At 44.9% G+C, this 15,801-nt stretch overlaps 1 protein-coding gene across 4 annotated transcripts in view; it reads right to left on the bottom strand.

Moving 5' to 3' along the window:
• Positions 1-11,824, bottom strand: part of CAPN13 (calpain 13) — a 57,166-nt gene extending 45,342 nt beyond the window's left edge. For 2 of the 4 annotated variants that reach the window (XM_063152615.1, XM_063152618.1), the window contains exons 1-3: positions 10,492-10,585; positions 6,364-6,480; positions 3,009-3,257 (exon numbers count right to left, since the gene is read on the bottom strand). In XM_063152615.1, coding sequence (XP_063008685.1) covers positions 3,009-3,245 — 237 coding nt within the window. In that variant the 5' untranslated portion in view covers positions 3,246-3,257; positions 6,364-6,480; positions 10,492-10,585. Of the gene's footprint in view, positions 1-3,008; positions 3,258-6,363; positions 6,481-8,757; positions 8,842-10,491; positions 10,586-11,710 lie in introns of those variants that run through there. The other 2 variants (XM_063152617.1, XM_063152616.1) reach the window with 2 other exon arrangements.
• Between the last annotated feature and the right edge of the window lie 3,977 nt (positions 11,825-15,801).

The following is a 15,801-nucleotide window of genomic DNA, read 5'->3' as shown; positions in this document are numbered from 1 at the left end:
TTTGTCCCTTGCCATAGAAAGGCAGCTGGTGATGCTGCTTTAGCCTCTAAAAAAGAACAAAAGGGACGCAATGTTTTTGTGTCCCTTTTTTCAATGTTCACATCATGAACCCTGGACCATGGGCATATGGTTTAATTTTTTGAAGGAGAGCTCTGGCAAAGCCAAGGATTTTGATCCTGCTCCTTCCTGAAAAAAAAAAAAAAAAACCACTCTGGAAAATTGTTGGCTGCTGTAAAAAAATTCTTCAGAAAGGAAGTGCTGGGATGGAGAGGACATATGTAAATTTTTGAAACCAATTGCACAAAAACTAACTTTTATTCAGAACCTTAGTATTCATGGATTCAGCAAAATAGAAGGGAATTCTCCAATACCTGCCTCACCTGACAAACTTCAAGCAGCAGCAGATTCTGCTTTTGGCAAGGAACGTCAGTCCCTTTGCACATGAAATAACTCTCAGGATATTAGAGTGGGATAGATGTTCATCCCACAGCACAGTGCCTCAAAATCAGTGGTATTTGGGTTTTTAAGTCACTTTTTATGCTTTTGTAGTCCTACACTTCTCTGCTGTAAAAGAACTGGGGTGTTAGACTTAAGAGAACTGTTTCATAACATTTTATTCCAGTTTATTCATCTTTAAAATGCCCCTGGAGAGTCCTTTCTAATATCTGTGTTTGTCTTTTCTGAGTCTAATGCTTAGTTATCCTATTTTTTCTCTCTCTCAGACTGGAAACAGGCAACTAACTCTTCTCCTTTGCATTTTTAGTTACTTTCCTAATATAACCAACTTTCCCACCTGCTGTGAACCCATGGGCAGAGTGCTGGTGTAAAAAACACAGCACCAGCTGCACTCTCACCAGACACAGACTTTGAAGGAAAACTGCCTAAGGAGAAGCCCAGACATTCAGCCTGTGGTGGGAGCAGCTTCTGCAGAAGACAATAATCTCTTCATGGCACCTGCACAGAAGACACCCAAATATCTGCACCCAGCACCTCCACACCTACCATGTGCTACCATGTGCTGTGTTTCCTGCCTTTCCACGTGGGCACCCACATTTAGCAGCTCTGCAGGCTGTCCTGGCTGCTCTGCTTCCCTTCTGGGATCCATGAGTTTCAACATCCACGCTGGCTGCATCCTCTGCTGCTGCTGCGCCAAGGCCACCGCGCTGCCAAGCTCCAGCACAGCCTCGCTGCCCTAACCCATCTGCCATACAAATAAATATTTTCCTGTTGTTCCATGCTGTCTCTTTACAGTCTCACAGCCACTGTCCCTATACCCTGAGGCACTGTCCCAGCCCAGGGAAGCCAAAGGCCCCAGGCACTCACGGTGTGCTCAGCAAAACCCAGAAAAGGGGCAGCACATGGCTCATCCAGGAGCTGCACCAGCAGCAAATGGCACACAGCAGTCAGTGCTCTACAGAGCAGTTGGACCACGGGAAGATTTCCTAAATTAGGTCCTGGGATAAAAGAGCTGAGCATGTGATTCCTACCTCCCATTCTAAACTTCCATATGCCAGATGATAACTGCCTTTTAAATGGCAACTGGGAATCAGCACACAAACTTCATCTCCTGCCTTGCCCCAATTACTTTAAAATAGGCATTGCTGAGTCAGTCGCCTGGATTACAGGAATCAGAGATCTTCAACAGAATTTAACAACTTTTCAGGCTTGCACAAAGTCCTCTGGAAGCAGATCAAGGTGGGAACAGTAGCTCTGGTCAGACTCAGAGGTGGAAGCAAATTTCCTACAAGAATGAACCTAATGGAATCATTAATGCTGCAGACGTCGTGTTATAGGTGAGTAATGTAATAGTTGGCTCTCACAGTTAAGATGGATATTATGTAGATGTTAAAATGCATAGTGATGCTATTGTGATTTATCTCTCCATAGTGCTTTTTCTCTTCCCTCTTTTAATAGCCTCAGTAGGGGGCTTAAAGAAAGCAATTTGTTATGTCCGACTGTGAGAGCCAACTATTACATTACTCACCTATATCACAATACCAGTTTATTACCAAAATCTGACCACCAACCAAGATATAAGAAAGTAATCTCCACCAATGGACAGCAGAGAAGGAAATGACTGACAAAAATTTGGGAAGGGCTAAAGATATAAAAAGCAAAGCATCCATTTTGTAGACAAGCACGTGGCTGATAGTCACAGGTGCTCCCAGAGCTGTAATTTTTCCTTATTTATTCCTTTTGTTGTAACTTTGCTAACGTTTAAGAAATTTTTAAAATTTTTAAAAGTGAGCAATCGTTTCTCACAGGTTACCTTCCCTCCACACATCCCACGGCAAGGATCCCTCCTTACAACTCTGCTTCCAATGCTCCCCTTGAGGTTTACTTTCCTGCTCAACACAGATCTCCCACCCCAGTGTGAAAAATGCATATTATATGATTGGCTTTTCACAAATATTGAAATGAATATTATATGTGTTATGTTAGAAAGTTATAATCCTTTTCAGTAGGGTGTTAAATATAGTTTGGACCATAACATAATATTAAAATAGAAACTATGCTATGTAAGATACTTTTTCTAACTAGCTCAAGAAATTCTTTGCCCAGAGATAACAGCAACAAGACAACAAATTTTCAAGAGAAGAATTATTGCCTCCTTATCAGGAAGAGCCAAACTTGGTGGGGACTGAGATGACTGATTTACAAGATGAGGGGGGGAAGTTGACAATAACCAGAAAACACCCTTTGTTTGAAAAGAACTTTTGAATCATGTATGAGATATTTGAATATGCAATGGGCTATTGCTTTTAAGGGTTAATCCTTTGTTAGTGACCCATGCTTTCAAGAGGAAAGCATCCAAATGTTTGTAATTCTTTCCTTTTTTATTGTCCTAACTCTGACTGTCCAAATTCTTATCGCTCTAATTTGTATTACTATTTTTATAGCCATTTCATTACTGTTAAACTTTTAAAATTTTAAATTGTTCACCCCAGCGTGCAGGCCTGTAGCCCCTGGCCACCAGTGCCCCCAAGCTCCCCAGCTCTGGAACTCACCGTGGGCCTCTTCCATTGGATCCGCCAGAGCTTCTCCTGTGGGAGCAGGCTGGGACCGATGGAGCTGACGTGGGCAGGGAAGGTGGAATCCTCAAAGAGCAGCCCTTGGCTCAGGCACGAGGCTCTCAGCTCTCTGAAGTCCTGGCTCTTGAATTTCCTCAGGTTCTGGGGGCTTCCTGTGGCTCCTGAGGTTTGCCAGCCCTTCTCTGGCATTGGAGCAGAGCTGGGGGCCAGCATCCTGCCCTTTTCCTGTGGGGGGAAGACAGGGACTGCCATTAGTTTCCCAGTCCAAAGTGGTGCATCAGGAGTGTGTGGGATAACCCCTCTCCGTCTCATCAGGAGCTGCAGCTTGCAAAGCTGAGGGCAGCCACAGTGACAAAATCCTTATTAGCTGGAAATGCATGGGCAAGGAGCAGTCGTCAAATCCCGACTGGTTTATCTTAAACCAGGGCTGTCAGTGCTACAAATTCAATTTGGAGTCTTCCCCGAGGACAGAGAGCAAAGCTGTTAGTGAGCTGCTGTGTGAGCACTGAGGTACAGCTGCAATATAAGCCAGCACAGGGGATGGAACAGGAGCTGCACACCAGGGGAGTGGGAGTGAGAGCAGGGATGATGCCCACAGGTACCCAGGAATCTTTGGGTCAGGTATCACAGCTGTGCCCAGAGCACAAACTGCTGTTCAAAATGAGCAGCCCCTGCATGGCATCTCCCGGTATTCCACTCTGAAGCAGGGTGGAGCCCCTCTCTGTTAATGCATTTAACAGAGAGGGGCATTTTAATTAGGAAATTGAACATTACATATTGAACATTTCACATGCAGTGAAACCCTGTACTGAACAGACCTGCTAATACACCTGCTGGCACAGCTAGGGATGGATGCAGGAGCCAAAATCTCTCTGTTGAGGGCTTTGTCCCTTTATAGGCATCAAAGAGCACAGCAGGAGTCCTGCCAGCAAAGATCTACTTTTGTTCCTGTCCTGGGTTCCTATTGTCACATCATCTGAGAAGATAATCTCTGCCACTGCCATTTCTCTTAGGCGTTGGATCCCTTGCTCTATGGTCTTCCACTGTGTTTGCTGCATATAAAGATCATCTGCACACAGGTATCTTTGTGCTACACTGGCCAAGATCCGTGCCCAGAGGCTGTGAGGGTTAGCCCCCCTCATCATTCCTTGGTCAATGACAGGATCCTGTGACAAGGATCCTAAATGCCTGGCTTCAGTGCCATCCAGAATTGTAGCCTCGCCTGCAGCATCCCAGAGATGGACCAACCAACTAATTATGGATTCATCAGGTCATCGGGTGTAATCCTTCTGTAAGCCATGAAGGTCCTTCAGGGAATAAGACTCAATATTGCCTTCTGATGCTGCGTCAGTTGCGTTAACTTTGGCTTTTGTATCAGTTGGTGTTGAGGGTCCTTCCCCTGGATCATCATCGTCGGTCACTGGCCGATTGGTTTTACTCATGTGCTTTTTTCCTGCAGCAACTGCCAGTGGCTTAGGCTCACTGTCTGGTTTGGCTGCTGGCTTAGGCTCACTATCTGGTTTGGCTGCTGGCTTCGAGCCTAGGGTGACTGTGGTAGCTGCTGCTTTATCTCCCTGCCCCCCTGCCTCTGTCTGCTGCCCTACACTATCTAACACAGTGCGATAAGCATAGGCCAGGGTGCAGCTTATTGCAATTAGTCTTTTCTCTTTAGAATCGTCATGGCACTTCTCTTTTAGATATTTCCCCACCTCAGCTGGGTTCTGAATTTGTTCCCGTGGAAAATCCCAGTCTACAGGATCAGAAAATTCCTTCAGGGTTTGGCCTATATTTTCCCATTCTCCACACCACTCAGGATTTTTCACGCCTGCATCTGCTTCTGGGTCAGGGTCTCACCAGCTCCTTTGGATATCTCAGCCCTCATTCTAGAGAAGCTGCAGACCATATAGAGGAAGCTTACCAGATTAAACACCAGAAAGATGGTCTCTTTAACATTCAGGGGAAACTGAACATTCTTAAAAGGTCACATAACAGATTCAAAGCAGAAGAAGGAAAGGAAAGGCTGGAAAGCCTTATTCCCAGCTCCTCCTCTAACAAACTGGGTGCAATTACTAATAAATCCCCAAAACATACTACTGGAACTGGGATGCAGGGTAGGACAAAGAAACCATAAACCGTAAATATCGTAAACAGACGCCAGTATCTTTGTAAACGCCCTATAAATCATTATCACAAAGGCCAGCACAACAGCTATTGCAATCTGTGCCCCTCTACCATAAAAATTAAGTGTTATGGACAATAATCCTAGTGACCAGAAAGGTATTGAAACCTCAAAAAGGTCCAGAGACCAGAACCACATGGAGGCCTCCACCCCAAGAGACAATATGAATTCAAGCAGCATGGCTACTGACTGCTTTAATTCACTACAGAGCAAGCACAACCAACATCAATAAAGCGTTTTTCTACTTTCTCACCCCACGTTGGGCGCCAATAGATGTATTTGTCCTGGTTTAGAGCAAATTTGGGAGAGAATCCCCAAAGGGGCTCCTCTAGTAAGGCAGATTCAATTGGCCCCTCTCCTCAACCGGTCCACGAGAAAACACCTCCTTGGAGAAAAGTGGAAAAAACCTGTTTATTATACAACAAAACCTAAACAATACTAAACAGTAAAAGCCCTTGCTGCTCCAAAAGAGATGACAAACTGAGAAAACCCCATCCCCGGGTTGTGGCTCAGCTCACTCAGTCTCTGATCAGTCCCTCCAGCACTGGGAATGTCGCGGCCTAGGCCCGGCCTGGTGGGCCTCAGGTGCAGCTGCCAGTGCTGCCCTGGGTGTTCAGTCCAGAGCAGGTTTCAAGAGGTCCAAGGAAAAAGGGGAAAAACCCCAAAAAAACACAGTCCAGGGAACTTCTTTGCCCTCAGCTAGCTAAAGTAACTAAAGACAAAAAAAAGAGCTCCATCCGCAGACAACACAGTCAGGGGAGGGAATGTGGAGGAGTGAGAGCAGTGCCTGAAAAAAAACTGCCGCTTTTTCTCTCCCCCCCTTAACTCTCTGGAACACTCTCAAAGGTGCAAAACTTATTATTCAATATAAACAGAATGAGATGCTTGGGGACTGGGGATAAAAGCATCATATAGTTAACCCAGGACAGTTCCAAAGGGAGGTAGCTCATCTTCCACAGAGACATTGGGCTGTGGGATGGGAGAGATTTTTGTGCAGGAGTGGGAGAAGGACACAAGAAAGAGGAAAAACTGCACATTTGGAGGGGCCAGTGGCACTGGGGCTTAAAGAAAGCAATTTGTTCTGTCCAACCAGGGCACAAGTTTTGAGGTGTGCTCCCCAGAGCACACCTCAAAGGATGCACAGAGACACACCTGGGCACCAGCTCCTGGGGATGTCCCTTCAGCTGAAAGGTTCTGCTGTGGTTTCAGGGCTCAGAGAAGCAGCAGAAAGGTTGGGCAGCCTGCTTTACCTCCTGGTTCCTCCAGCTCCTATTGTAAAACAGAATTACATATGGATAAACACATGACTCAGGGTCCCACCCCAGTTTTCATCTTTCATTCCCATTTACCCTCACAAAACCAAAATATTAACTACCCTGAGCTATATTTCCCCTTTTGCCTCTTTTCCTATGAAAAGAGAAGCTCCTTAGCAGCAGATTTCAAAGGCAGAATCCCAGTGATCCTCCTCTGGCATCTTGCTTTATGGATGCTACCACACTTGATCCAGGGATTCCAGCTCCTGGCTTCCATAAATTAGCACTGGAAAATCCACCACATGCCCTGGGCAAGCCTCACCTCCAGTTAATTAACTTTGCTGTGCTGATTTCTAGCCTGAAGTCACCTAGTCTCACTTTGCAGCAACGGGATGCCATAGCTCTTTTGGTTGGTTGGTTTTGTTTGCTTGTTTGATTTTTTTTTTGTTGTTTAATTTTTTTTTGTAGAAAAGGGCTCTTTTCTACCAAACAAACTTATCTGTAGATCTGAGATGTCCCTGGTGCTGCACAAATAGAGCAGATGGCTCCTGTAAGAGCAAAGCCTCAGGTTTGTATTGTGAATTCTTCCCACATGTCAAAAAAACAGCTCAGCTGCAATGAAGGTGTGATAGAGCCCCACTCCCCTCCCTACATCCTTTTTACTTAGTCTCATCACCTTTCTCAGTGCTTCAAGTCACTTAGCCCTCCTGGCATGGTAACAACAGCCTAAACAAATAAGTGGTTTTGCATCTCATTGTTTTAATTAAAAGCCCCACAAAAAAAAAATCCAAAACCACCCTCGGCCAGCAAGAGGAGAGAGCATTCCCCTGGGGTTTGCATTTTTTAATACAATGGAAATAAATCTTCTGTAATGTACCATAACACGACAAGGGAATGGCTTCTTAACAAATACTCATTTGAAACTGTGCCCAGGCTCCGTGCATGCTAAGATCTATTTCTTGAAACAGTGTTCCAGCAAAACTGATTACTAATTCCAAAGCTCAAATTAAAATTAACAGAGCTTGAAGGCTGGGTCTGACACGCGTTCCCTCTCTTCTGACAGAGAACAAGAGTTTTTAGCATGTGTGTATGTGTGTTTAATTACGTTGTTTAACATATTGGGATTAAATTAGCAACCAGACTGAGGAAAATAACACACTTAACTACTACTCCCTTGCAGGAATATCTTCATCAGCACAGACACAGGAGTTCCACACCCACCTGTGAAAAATGCATGTATTTTATGATTGGCTTTTTGCAAATATTAAAATGCATGTTATATGTGTTGTGTTAGAAAGTTATGCTGTATTAATTCTCTTAAGTAGTGTGTTAAATATAGTTTTGGGTTATAAAAAATGTTAAAATAGAAACTATGCTATGCAGGATACTTTTCTAAAGAAAGGAGTGGCACTGAGATAGCAGCCACAGGACACCTAAATCTTTCAGAGAAAAATAATTTATTGCCCTCTTATCAGAAGAAATTAACTTCTTCCCACCTCGAAGGCACTGTCAGGATTCAGAGGAAGAAGCTGACACTGACCAGACAGAATCCTGTGTTTGAATGGAATTTATGCATCATGTATGAAGTGTATGAATATGGAACAGGTTATTGTTTTTAAGGGTTAATCCTCTAACATGTGTCCTTTTTCGGGCTTGTGATGCCCAGGAAAAGGTACCTGGACTGCTCATAACTCTTTGTATTTGTTGTCTCATATTGTCCTAATTCAAATTGTCCATACTATTATTACTCTAATTGTATTACTATTTTTATAACCCTTTTATTACTATTAAACTTTAAACATTTTAAAAATGAGTGATTGGCGTTTTTCACACACTCATGCCCCTCTGCAGGCAGTCCATGAGGTCAGGACCTGGCTGGCAGTGCCCAGCACGCTCTGATGGTCACTTATTTTGGAGCAGCACCCTGAATCCTGGCCACAGCTCTCCCACGTGGCTCTCACAGGTCCATCAGCAACAGCAAAGGTCACAAAAGTTGTTAAAGCTGAATGTTTCCTGCTTGGCTGGGGAGCTTCTTACTGTTACTGACCTCGAGAGGCAGAAGGGCCTTCAAGGGACAGAGTTATTATGGAATGGGTATTGGAGATGTTCAAGGAGAGAGGGAGGGATTTCAAACCCTCACAAAATCTGGTTCAGACATACTGTTAAACTCTAAAGAAAACAAAGAGACTGCCACTCGTCTAAGGGGAGAAATTATTATTCAGAAGGGGGTAAACATTCAGGAGGGACTAAACAAACATTTGCTTAGTCCTGGGATCTCCTTCAACACACTTACTTATCTGAAATGGAGAAGGGAATCACACCCAACTTTGGTTTCTCTTCCTTCTCAGCACAGGGACATCCGTGTTGTCTGTCCCTGAGAAAGGGACAAACAGCAAAGAAACAGGGAGACAAAGTAAGCAGAGGAAAAGCCACAGCGAGAAGGATATAAAGAGATCAAGTGATGCAGCTGGAAGGGATGGGAAGGCAAGAGGAGTCTCTGAACATAGCAGGGCAAAAAAAGGTTGGAGACTCCTGCAGAAATCCATGGGGAAAGCCCAAGCAGGCACCATTCTCTGCACTGAACAGCCTCAAAGGCAGCAGGGAAGGTGAGTCCTGTCTCCCTCCAGCTCTCATTCAGCAAAGATGTCAAGCCACAGCTATAATCAGGTACTCAATGGCAGCAAAAGCTACTGACAGCTAATTACTCTTTGCATAAAGATTTATGTCACAGTACAGACATCATTTCCTTCAATGGCTTTGGTATTTTTCACAGAGTAGAAAGTAGAAATAGGCAATTAAAAACCACGTGTACTTCATGGCTGAACCTTCTCCTCTCCACTGATTTTCTCAAAACATTTCCATTATATATTGGCTTAGCTGAATTTCTGTACTCTAGAAAGAGCAACTAATTTTCTCAAACACAACAAAGGGTACCAGAAGAGCTGAAAAGCCAGCAGCCCTTCTTCCCCTGCTTCCTCTCAAACACTCCAAACTATCAAGCTACATTTCATCTCCCCATAACATTCAATACATGCCACAGTAATGCCAGCACTTCTTCCTCTAAGATCCTGTCATTCACACACTTGAAGCATTGTAAAAATGTCAGGGACTCGGTTCCAGAATTATCTTATAATGAAGCAAAGTGTGAGTTTATTATCCCTCCTAGCATTCACAGGAAGAAACAGAGACAGCGAGCTGAGGGTGCAGTGCAGGGAGCAGAACGTGGGTGTCCCAAACCCCACATGGACAGCAGCTCCTTGTACACACCGCGTGCACCACAGAAAATCCAAATCAAGCCAGGTTTGAGCACCACAGAAATTCCAAACCAAAGGCAGGCACTCCGGCAGCCCTCGGGGAGATTGCTTTCCCAGTGGCATCTTGCACGACCTTCTGCTCCAAACAGCCTGTGAAGCGCTCCCTCCTGGCTATTTATTAAGTCAATTTTCTTCTCGTTTTGCATACACAGCACAGGACAGCTCCAGATACCTTTTTTCTACCTCATTTAACATCAGCCCACAGTAACTATAGCATCCTCCTCATCTTAGAATCTCTACTCCCACTTGATCCAATTACTTCTGACAACTCACCGTTTTACAAAGGAGCCTCTTTCTAGGATGGCAAATTCATCTTTCCTTTCCCTCCAGGTAACATTAAGGATAGGGACTCTAATTTATTCTGCCTCTCTAAGGCAAATCCCTCTCAATGTGTCTGTGGTGCCTTTCCAGCCCTATTACTTGTGCTTCATCTGGTGCTAAATCAAAGAGCAAAGGGACGTTTTTTACCTGCAGAGCCTCCGGCGTAGCTCCAGCCAAGACCAACACAGAGACAGGGGCTGGCCCAATCCCTGCTCCCCTTTATAGGGAAGCTTTGGCCACACCTTGAGCAAACGTGACCAAGCTGAAGTTCAACAGCCAATCTGGCTTGGGTGTAATAGTTTCATACAGATATCACAGCAGGAAGACACATAAATATAGAGATATGCGCACACACACTTCTGCTGGCCATGCACAATGAATTGTCAACCTACATTTGTGGACAGCACCCTCTGGCCAAGTGGGGCTTCAGCTGCAGTAATTCTCAGAAGAAAACAGTTGATTTGCACCTCTCATCTTGTTTTTCTGCTCCTCAAAGCACCAGGAAATGCAGTAATCATTCAGGCTCCAGGCACAGCCTGGACCTGGCAGGACTCAGCACAGGACGAGTTATCAGAGGTGCGTGTCATTCTTTCTGCAGCAGGAAGATCAGCAGATATTTTTAGGCCAATGCCTGTTAGCATTTATGCTGGGCTCTTACTTAAATTCCACTTCAGTTCACTTGGGCAGCTCATTTCCTCCAGGACTGCCTGAGGAAGTAGAACTTATCCTTTTAGTCAGGAAGGGACTGGCCTCCATTATGCTGAAGCCCAAAGCCAAATAATTAAAGAGTATCTAGCAAAAACATGGAAATGTTTATTTTTGGGAGACAAAACTGAGACAGTCTAAGGAGGCCCAAAATTCAAGGGAATGTGGGCAGCACGTTCTCAGGGACACATTCCTTGGCAGCAATCCTAAGCGTAATCCTACAGCCTGCAAACACATGTTTGAATAAAATGCTGGAATCCTCAGCCTCTTGCCACCTGAACAAGAGACAACAATGCAATAAAGCAAACAAACAGCACCCTGGGCTGTGTGAGTTGCAGCACAGTGGGTCAAGGGAGGAGACCCTTCCTTTTTGCACAATACTTTTGGGATGATATCTGCAGTGCTGTACCCAGTTTGGGGCTGCCCAGTGCAGCAGAAACACACCAGGGTGGTCACGGGGCTGGGGCACACAATGTGAGAGAAGGGAGAAAGGGAATTTTTCTGCTCAGGCAAAAGGGACACCTAACTATGCTCTCCTACTATCCAAAAAGTTCCAGAGCAGATGGAGACAGGCTGTCCTTGAAGGTGCACAGCAGATGGGCAGAGGCAAAAGGCACAAGGAGCAGCAAGGAAAATTACATGTGGCTGGGGACAAAAAGGATCTTCAGAGTGGCTAAGCCCAGAGAGATATTGGAGATCTTCACATGGACAAGGACATAAGCAGCAGCACCTAACTCAGAAATCAACCTGCTTTGAGCTGGAGTGGGACTCAAAGACCCAAGAAATTACCCTCTCTTTTTCAAGTTACCACAGCTTGTTCATGAAAAGTTACTCTGCAGTGAGTGTTCATGAAGTTCACCTTGGGGATTAACAGAAAAATTTATCAATCCACAGTTCTTTACTTACCCCAAGTAGTCCTACAGTCACCTGGGCTCAGGAATTTCCCCAGAACAAGACTTTCTGTTTGGTCTGCAGTCCCTTTGAGCTGGGATGTCAACATTTCACACAGCAGCTGCTTCCTAGGAGCTATGGGAGATGAGAACATAAAAGGGCTCATGAAAAAGACAGTTCATCTTCTTCATCAATGCTCACTACAGCTCTGTGGGTCTGAAAGCTGGGTACTGCACTCTGCCTGCTCCTATTTAAGGGCTTTCATTTCCTCATGAGACCCCAGCATTCAGCAAACTCTAATAGGAAACCCATCCATGTAAATTAGAGCAAAATCTGCCTCGGAGGGCAAAACAGGTGCAGTTTTCCTTTAAGAGCTGTTTTCCATAAGCACTACATAAATAAAAGCTGATTGCAGCAGGAGCAGGGAGCAAGGATTTCCTTCGTTGCAGGGAAGGAGCTGAGAGGTGATAAATGCCATGGCTGCTGGCTGCTGTGACAGCAGGAGAGCTGCTCATTGCCTCCTCCCCTGGAAACCACAGGTACAGCCCCCTCCAGCCATGGGATTCATTGTCTGGAACTGATATCTCTGCTTAAATGCTGGATTAACATGATTTAAGAAATATTCATTGCAAAGTTGATTAGAAGGCCCCATCACCAACCTGGCAGGAGATTTCGGTTATTGCAGCACTAACCCATTTTGAGATTGTCAGCTTTTCTGCAGAAGGCTGTATTGATGTGTCCATTTCTGCAGTGGCTCCAGAGAAGGAAACCCAGAAGGCTCAGAGATTTATGTGCAGTAAAGAGCCTCCGGATTATTTGCTACCCTAAGTACCTGTGGAAACCTGCAAAACAAAAAAACAAACAAAAAACCCCAAACAAACAAACAAAAAAAAAAAAACCAAAAAGAAAAAGGAAAAAAACAATCAACCCAGAAGGATTTGAGTGAAGTGCACAGGGCTGTGCTACCCTGTGAGATTGTGGCAAGTGCCAACAATTCCCCTGAGTTAAAGTTTGCTTTTACACAGCAGGGACACGAATCCATCCAAGGGTAGATGTGCAGTTTAATCTTCTCATGAACAAAAGATGCTGGAGGATCACTGAAAAACCAAAACTGCTCCTGCAGTGTGAGGCACCACCTCAGGGCTAGTAAAACCCAAATAAAGAACCAACAGCTTCCTCTTTCCCTGGGGACTGGCACCAGAGGGCAAATTCCAGCAGGTGCTGTTCGACCCAGGTTTTCTGTGAAGCCAACATGGCTTGTGAGGTCTCAGCTGGCACCACAGGTTTTTGGCATCACAGATTTTTGGAATTTAGTGAATCTTTATTTCTCTCTACCCTGGGATAAAAAAAACACACACAAAAAATAATTTGCACAACACATAGGCTCTTTTAAAATGGATTTTAAACCAAACACTTCTATCTCCTCTTTGCCTGGCTTTTCTGAGGGTAGACTGTTCTTCTGCATGGATGTCATGGTCTCACTGCAGCTGTCAGCTCACTCACTCCCCCACCACCAGATCAGGAAGAGAACTGGAAGAGTAAAAGTGAAAGAACTCACGGGTTGAGGTCAGGGCACGTCAAAAGGTACAGCAAAAGCTGTGTGCACAAGGAAGGCAAACCAAGGAATGAATTCCCTGCTTCCCATGGGCAGGCAGGTGTTCAGGTATCTCCTGGAAGGAGATGCTCCATCCCACAGAGCAGTTCCTGGGGAATCAGTGACTCCAGCATCCCCCCTCCCCAGCTTTACCTGCTGGCCAGGATGCCCTGGTGGGGGATGTCCCTTGGGGCAGGGGGGTCAGCTGGGCTGCTCGGACCCCTCCCAGCCTCTCCCTGCTGGGTGGGTGAGGAGCAGGAAAGGCCCTGAGGATGAGTGCAAGCACTGCCCAACCACAGCAAAAACATCTCTCTGTTATCAGCACTGCTTCCAGCACAAACCCAAACCGCAGCCCCACACCAGGCACTGCACAGAACATGAACTCTGAGCCATTGAAAGCAGCACAGCAGCATGTGTGGGTTTGGCAGAGAGTTCTGCATCACCTCCCAAGGCTGTCTGGGGAGGAACTGCATCACTTTGCCCAAGTTCTGGTGGGAGCCTTGGCCTGAAGAAAGGGAGCTCTCCTCACTCCACCCACAGAGCTTCTGCGCTGAAGTATTAGGAGTGTTATTTTTTGCAACATTTCAGACATATGCCTTAATTTCTTACTTGTGCTGCTCTCACCCCTGTGAAGATCACACTCTTTTTAGCAGAAAGGCTTCTAATTTACACCGTGGTAAATAAAAGAAACAGGCTGGGAAATTTTCCAGGGTAGTGAACACAAATAGGTTTTGTGTAAAAGAGGAATCATCCTTCAATCATTGTCACATTTGCTGCAGTGATTGGGCATCCCACTGTTTTTGCATTATGGGACTAATGTAAGAATACTATCAATCCATTTCATTTCCTCATTCATAATTTCGTATATAGGTCAAGTGTTACCATTTATTTGTTTCTCTCAGACAAGATGCAGGGAAACCATGATTAATATTAGTCATAAACAAGCTCCTTTGCTCCGTGTTTATGCACTCCTATTTCTGGCAGGACCTGCCCTCCTAAAACATAAACTTTTATGACTGTAAAAACTACCAGGCAAGTAACAAAGTCCTACTTCAGCATCTGTTTTTTACCCAGCCCTCACCCACGAGCTGCTCCTTGGTGCAAACTCACCACGAGCTGCAGCACTCTCGCCACATTCACATATGAATCATTTTGCTTCATAAATGAAGTACAACTGTTGCTGGAGTGAAGCGTGGCAGCTGCTAAACAGCACATAATGAATCCACAGAGCTGGGTCCTAGCTGCCTCTTGGGGGAGGGGGGATTTGGTCTGAAAAATATCTCTCTCCAGAGCCCTGTTTGCAGAAGAAATATCCACTGACTTCAGAACCACAGTGGGAATTCTTGGAGAATAAAAATAAAAATAAAAAAATAGGCAGCCTGCTACTGACACCCATATTAGCACTTGAATTTCCCAGTGGAATATTTTTTCCTTCAGAAAAATGCAGTTCTGTCAAAGATGAAAGACACTAACAATGAGTTTTCACCACGAGAAAGATACAAACGTTTCAATAATGCCATTGGGCTCCATTCTGATTTTGCAATGGTTGCAACTTTTGCTTATGAAAGCCACATCACTTCAGGCTCATCTCTGCATTATCCAGAAGGTTTAACATTGCAATGTAAAAAAGATTTCAAGTGGTATTGCAGTAGCTCCCTGCATTTGGTCTGACATTATTTTTAAGAATGTGATTTCCCAGGAAATTTTGGACTTTGTTTTTTTGTTTAAGCGAGGAACAGAATATGATCCCACTTTGAATACCAAATCTCTACAAAACCTCCACAGAAGTTTGGCCCCTCAGCAGCCAGCATTGAAAATCTGCTTGAGAATAAGCCCATCCTATCATCAGGAGTAACATCAAAACATTTTTTAAACAGAGCCATCATGACATTGTCATAAGTCCTTGTGAGTGACACAGCCTCCGACTTGGTCACAACAATGCTGCTTCACTTCACAGGAATAAAAGTGAGGGAGCACTTTTATTCCTCTCTCCTTGGTGTCCCTCATCTACCTCTTCATAAGCAGCTTTTTGTGTCCCAGAGACAGCCCTTGGTGCAAGGCAAAAATCAGAATGAAGCTCTTGTTTTCATCAGCACACTGGCCCTTGTTTGGCATTTCTGCCTCCAGCCTCTTTCAAGCCCCATGGAGATGAGAAAATTTATTTCACGCTTTTTTTGTTTTTGTTTTTGCCTTGGTGTGAACAGATTGTGACAGCCTCACACTTGTTTGTTTTCCAGAAACATCCCCCCCATCCTCTAAAGGAGAATCCTTGGCCTGCAGATCTCTCTGACAGCTTACTAAAAACATTTGGGGTTCCCAGTCTTTGCTGACATGCACAGCACAGCTTCCTCCTCCTCGACATCTTGGCATTTGGGGGGGTGCTTCTCCATGTTTTGCTGCTCTGGCATTCCACCTCTCCTGTGGTGCTTGTGAGGGTCCCCAGGAGGAGGGGAGAGAGATGAGAATCTGACTCCATGTTCTCAGAAGGCAGATCTATTATTTTATGATATTA

The sequence above is a fragment of the Melospiza melodia genome, chromosome 3 (assembly GCF_035770615.1).
Source record: "Melospiza melodia melodia isolate bMelMel2 chromosome 3, bMelMel2.pri, whole genome shotgun sequence".
NCBI lineage: Eukaryota > Metazoa > Chordata > Aves > Passeriformes > Passerellidae > Melospiza > Melospiza melodia.
This window is presented reverse-complemented; position numbering and strand designations above follow the sequence as displayed.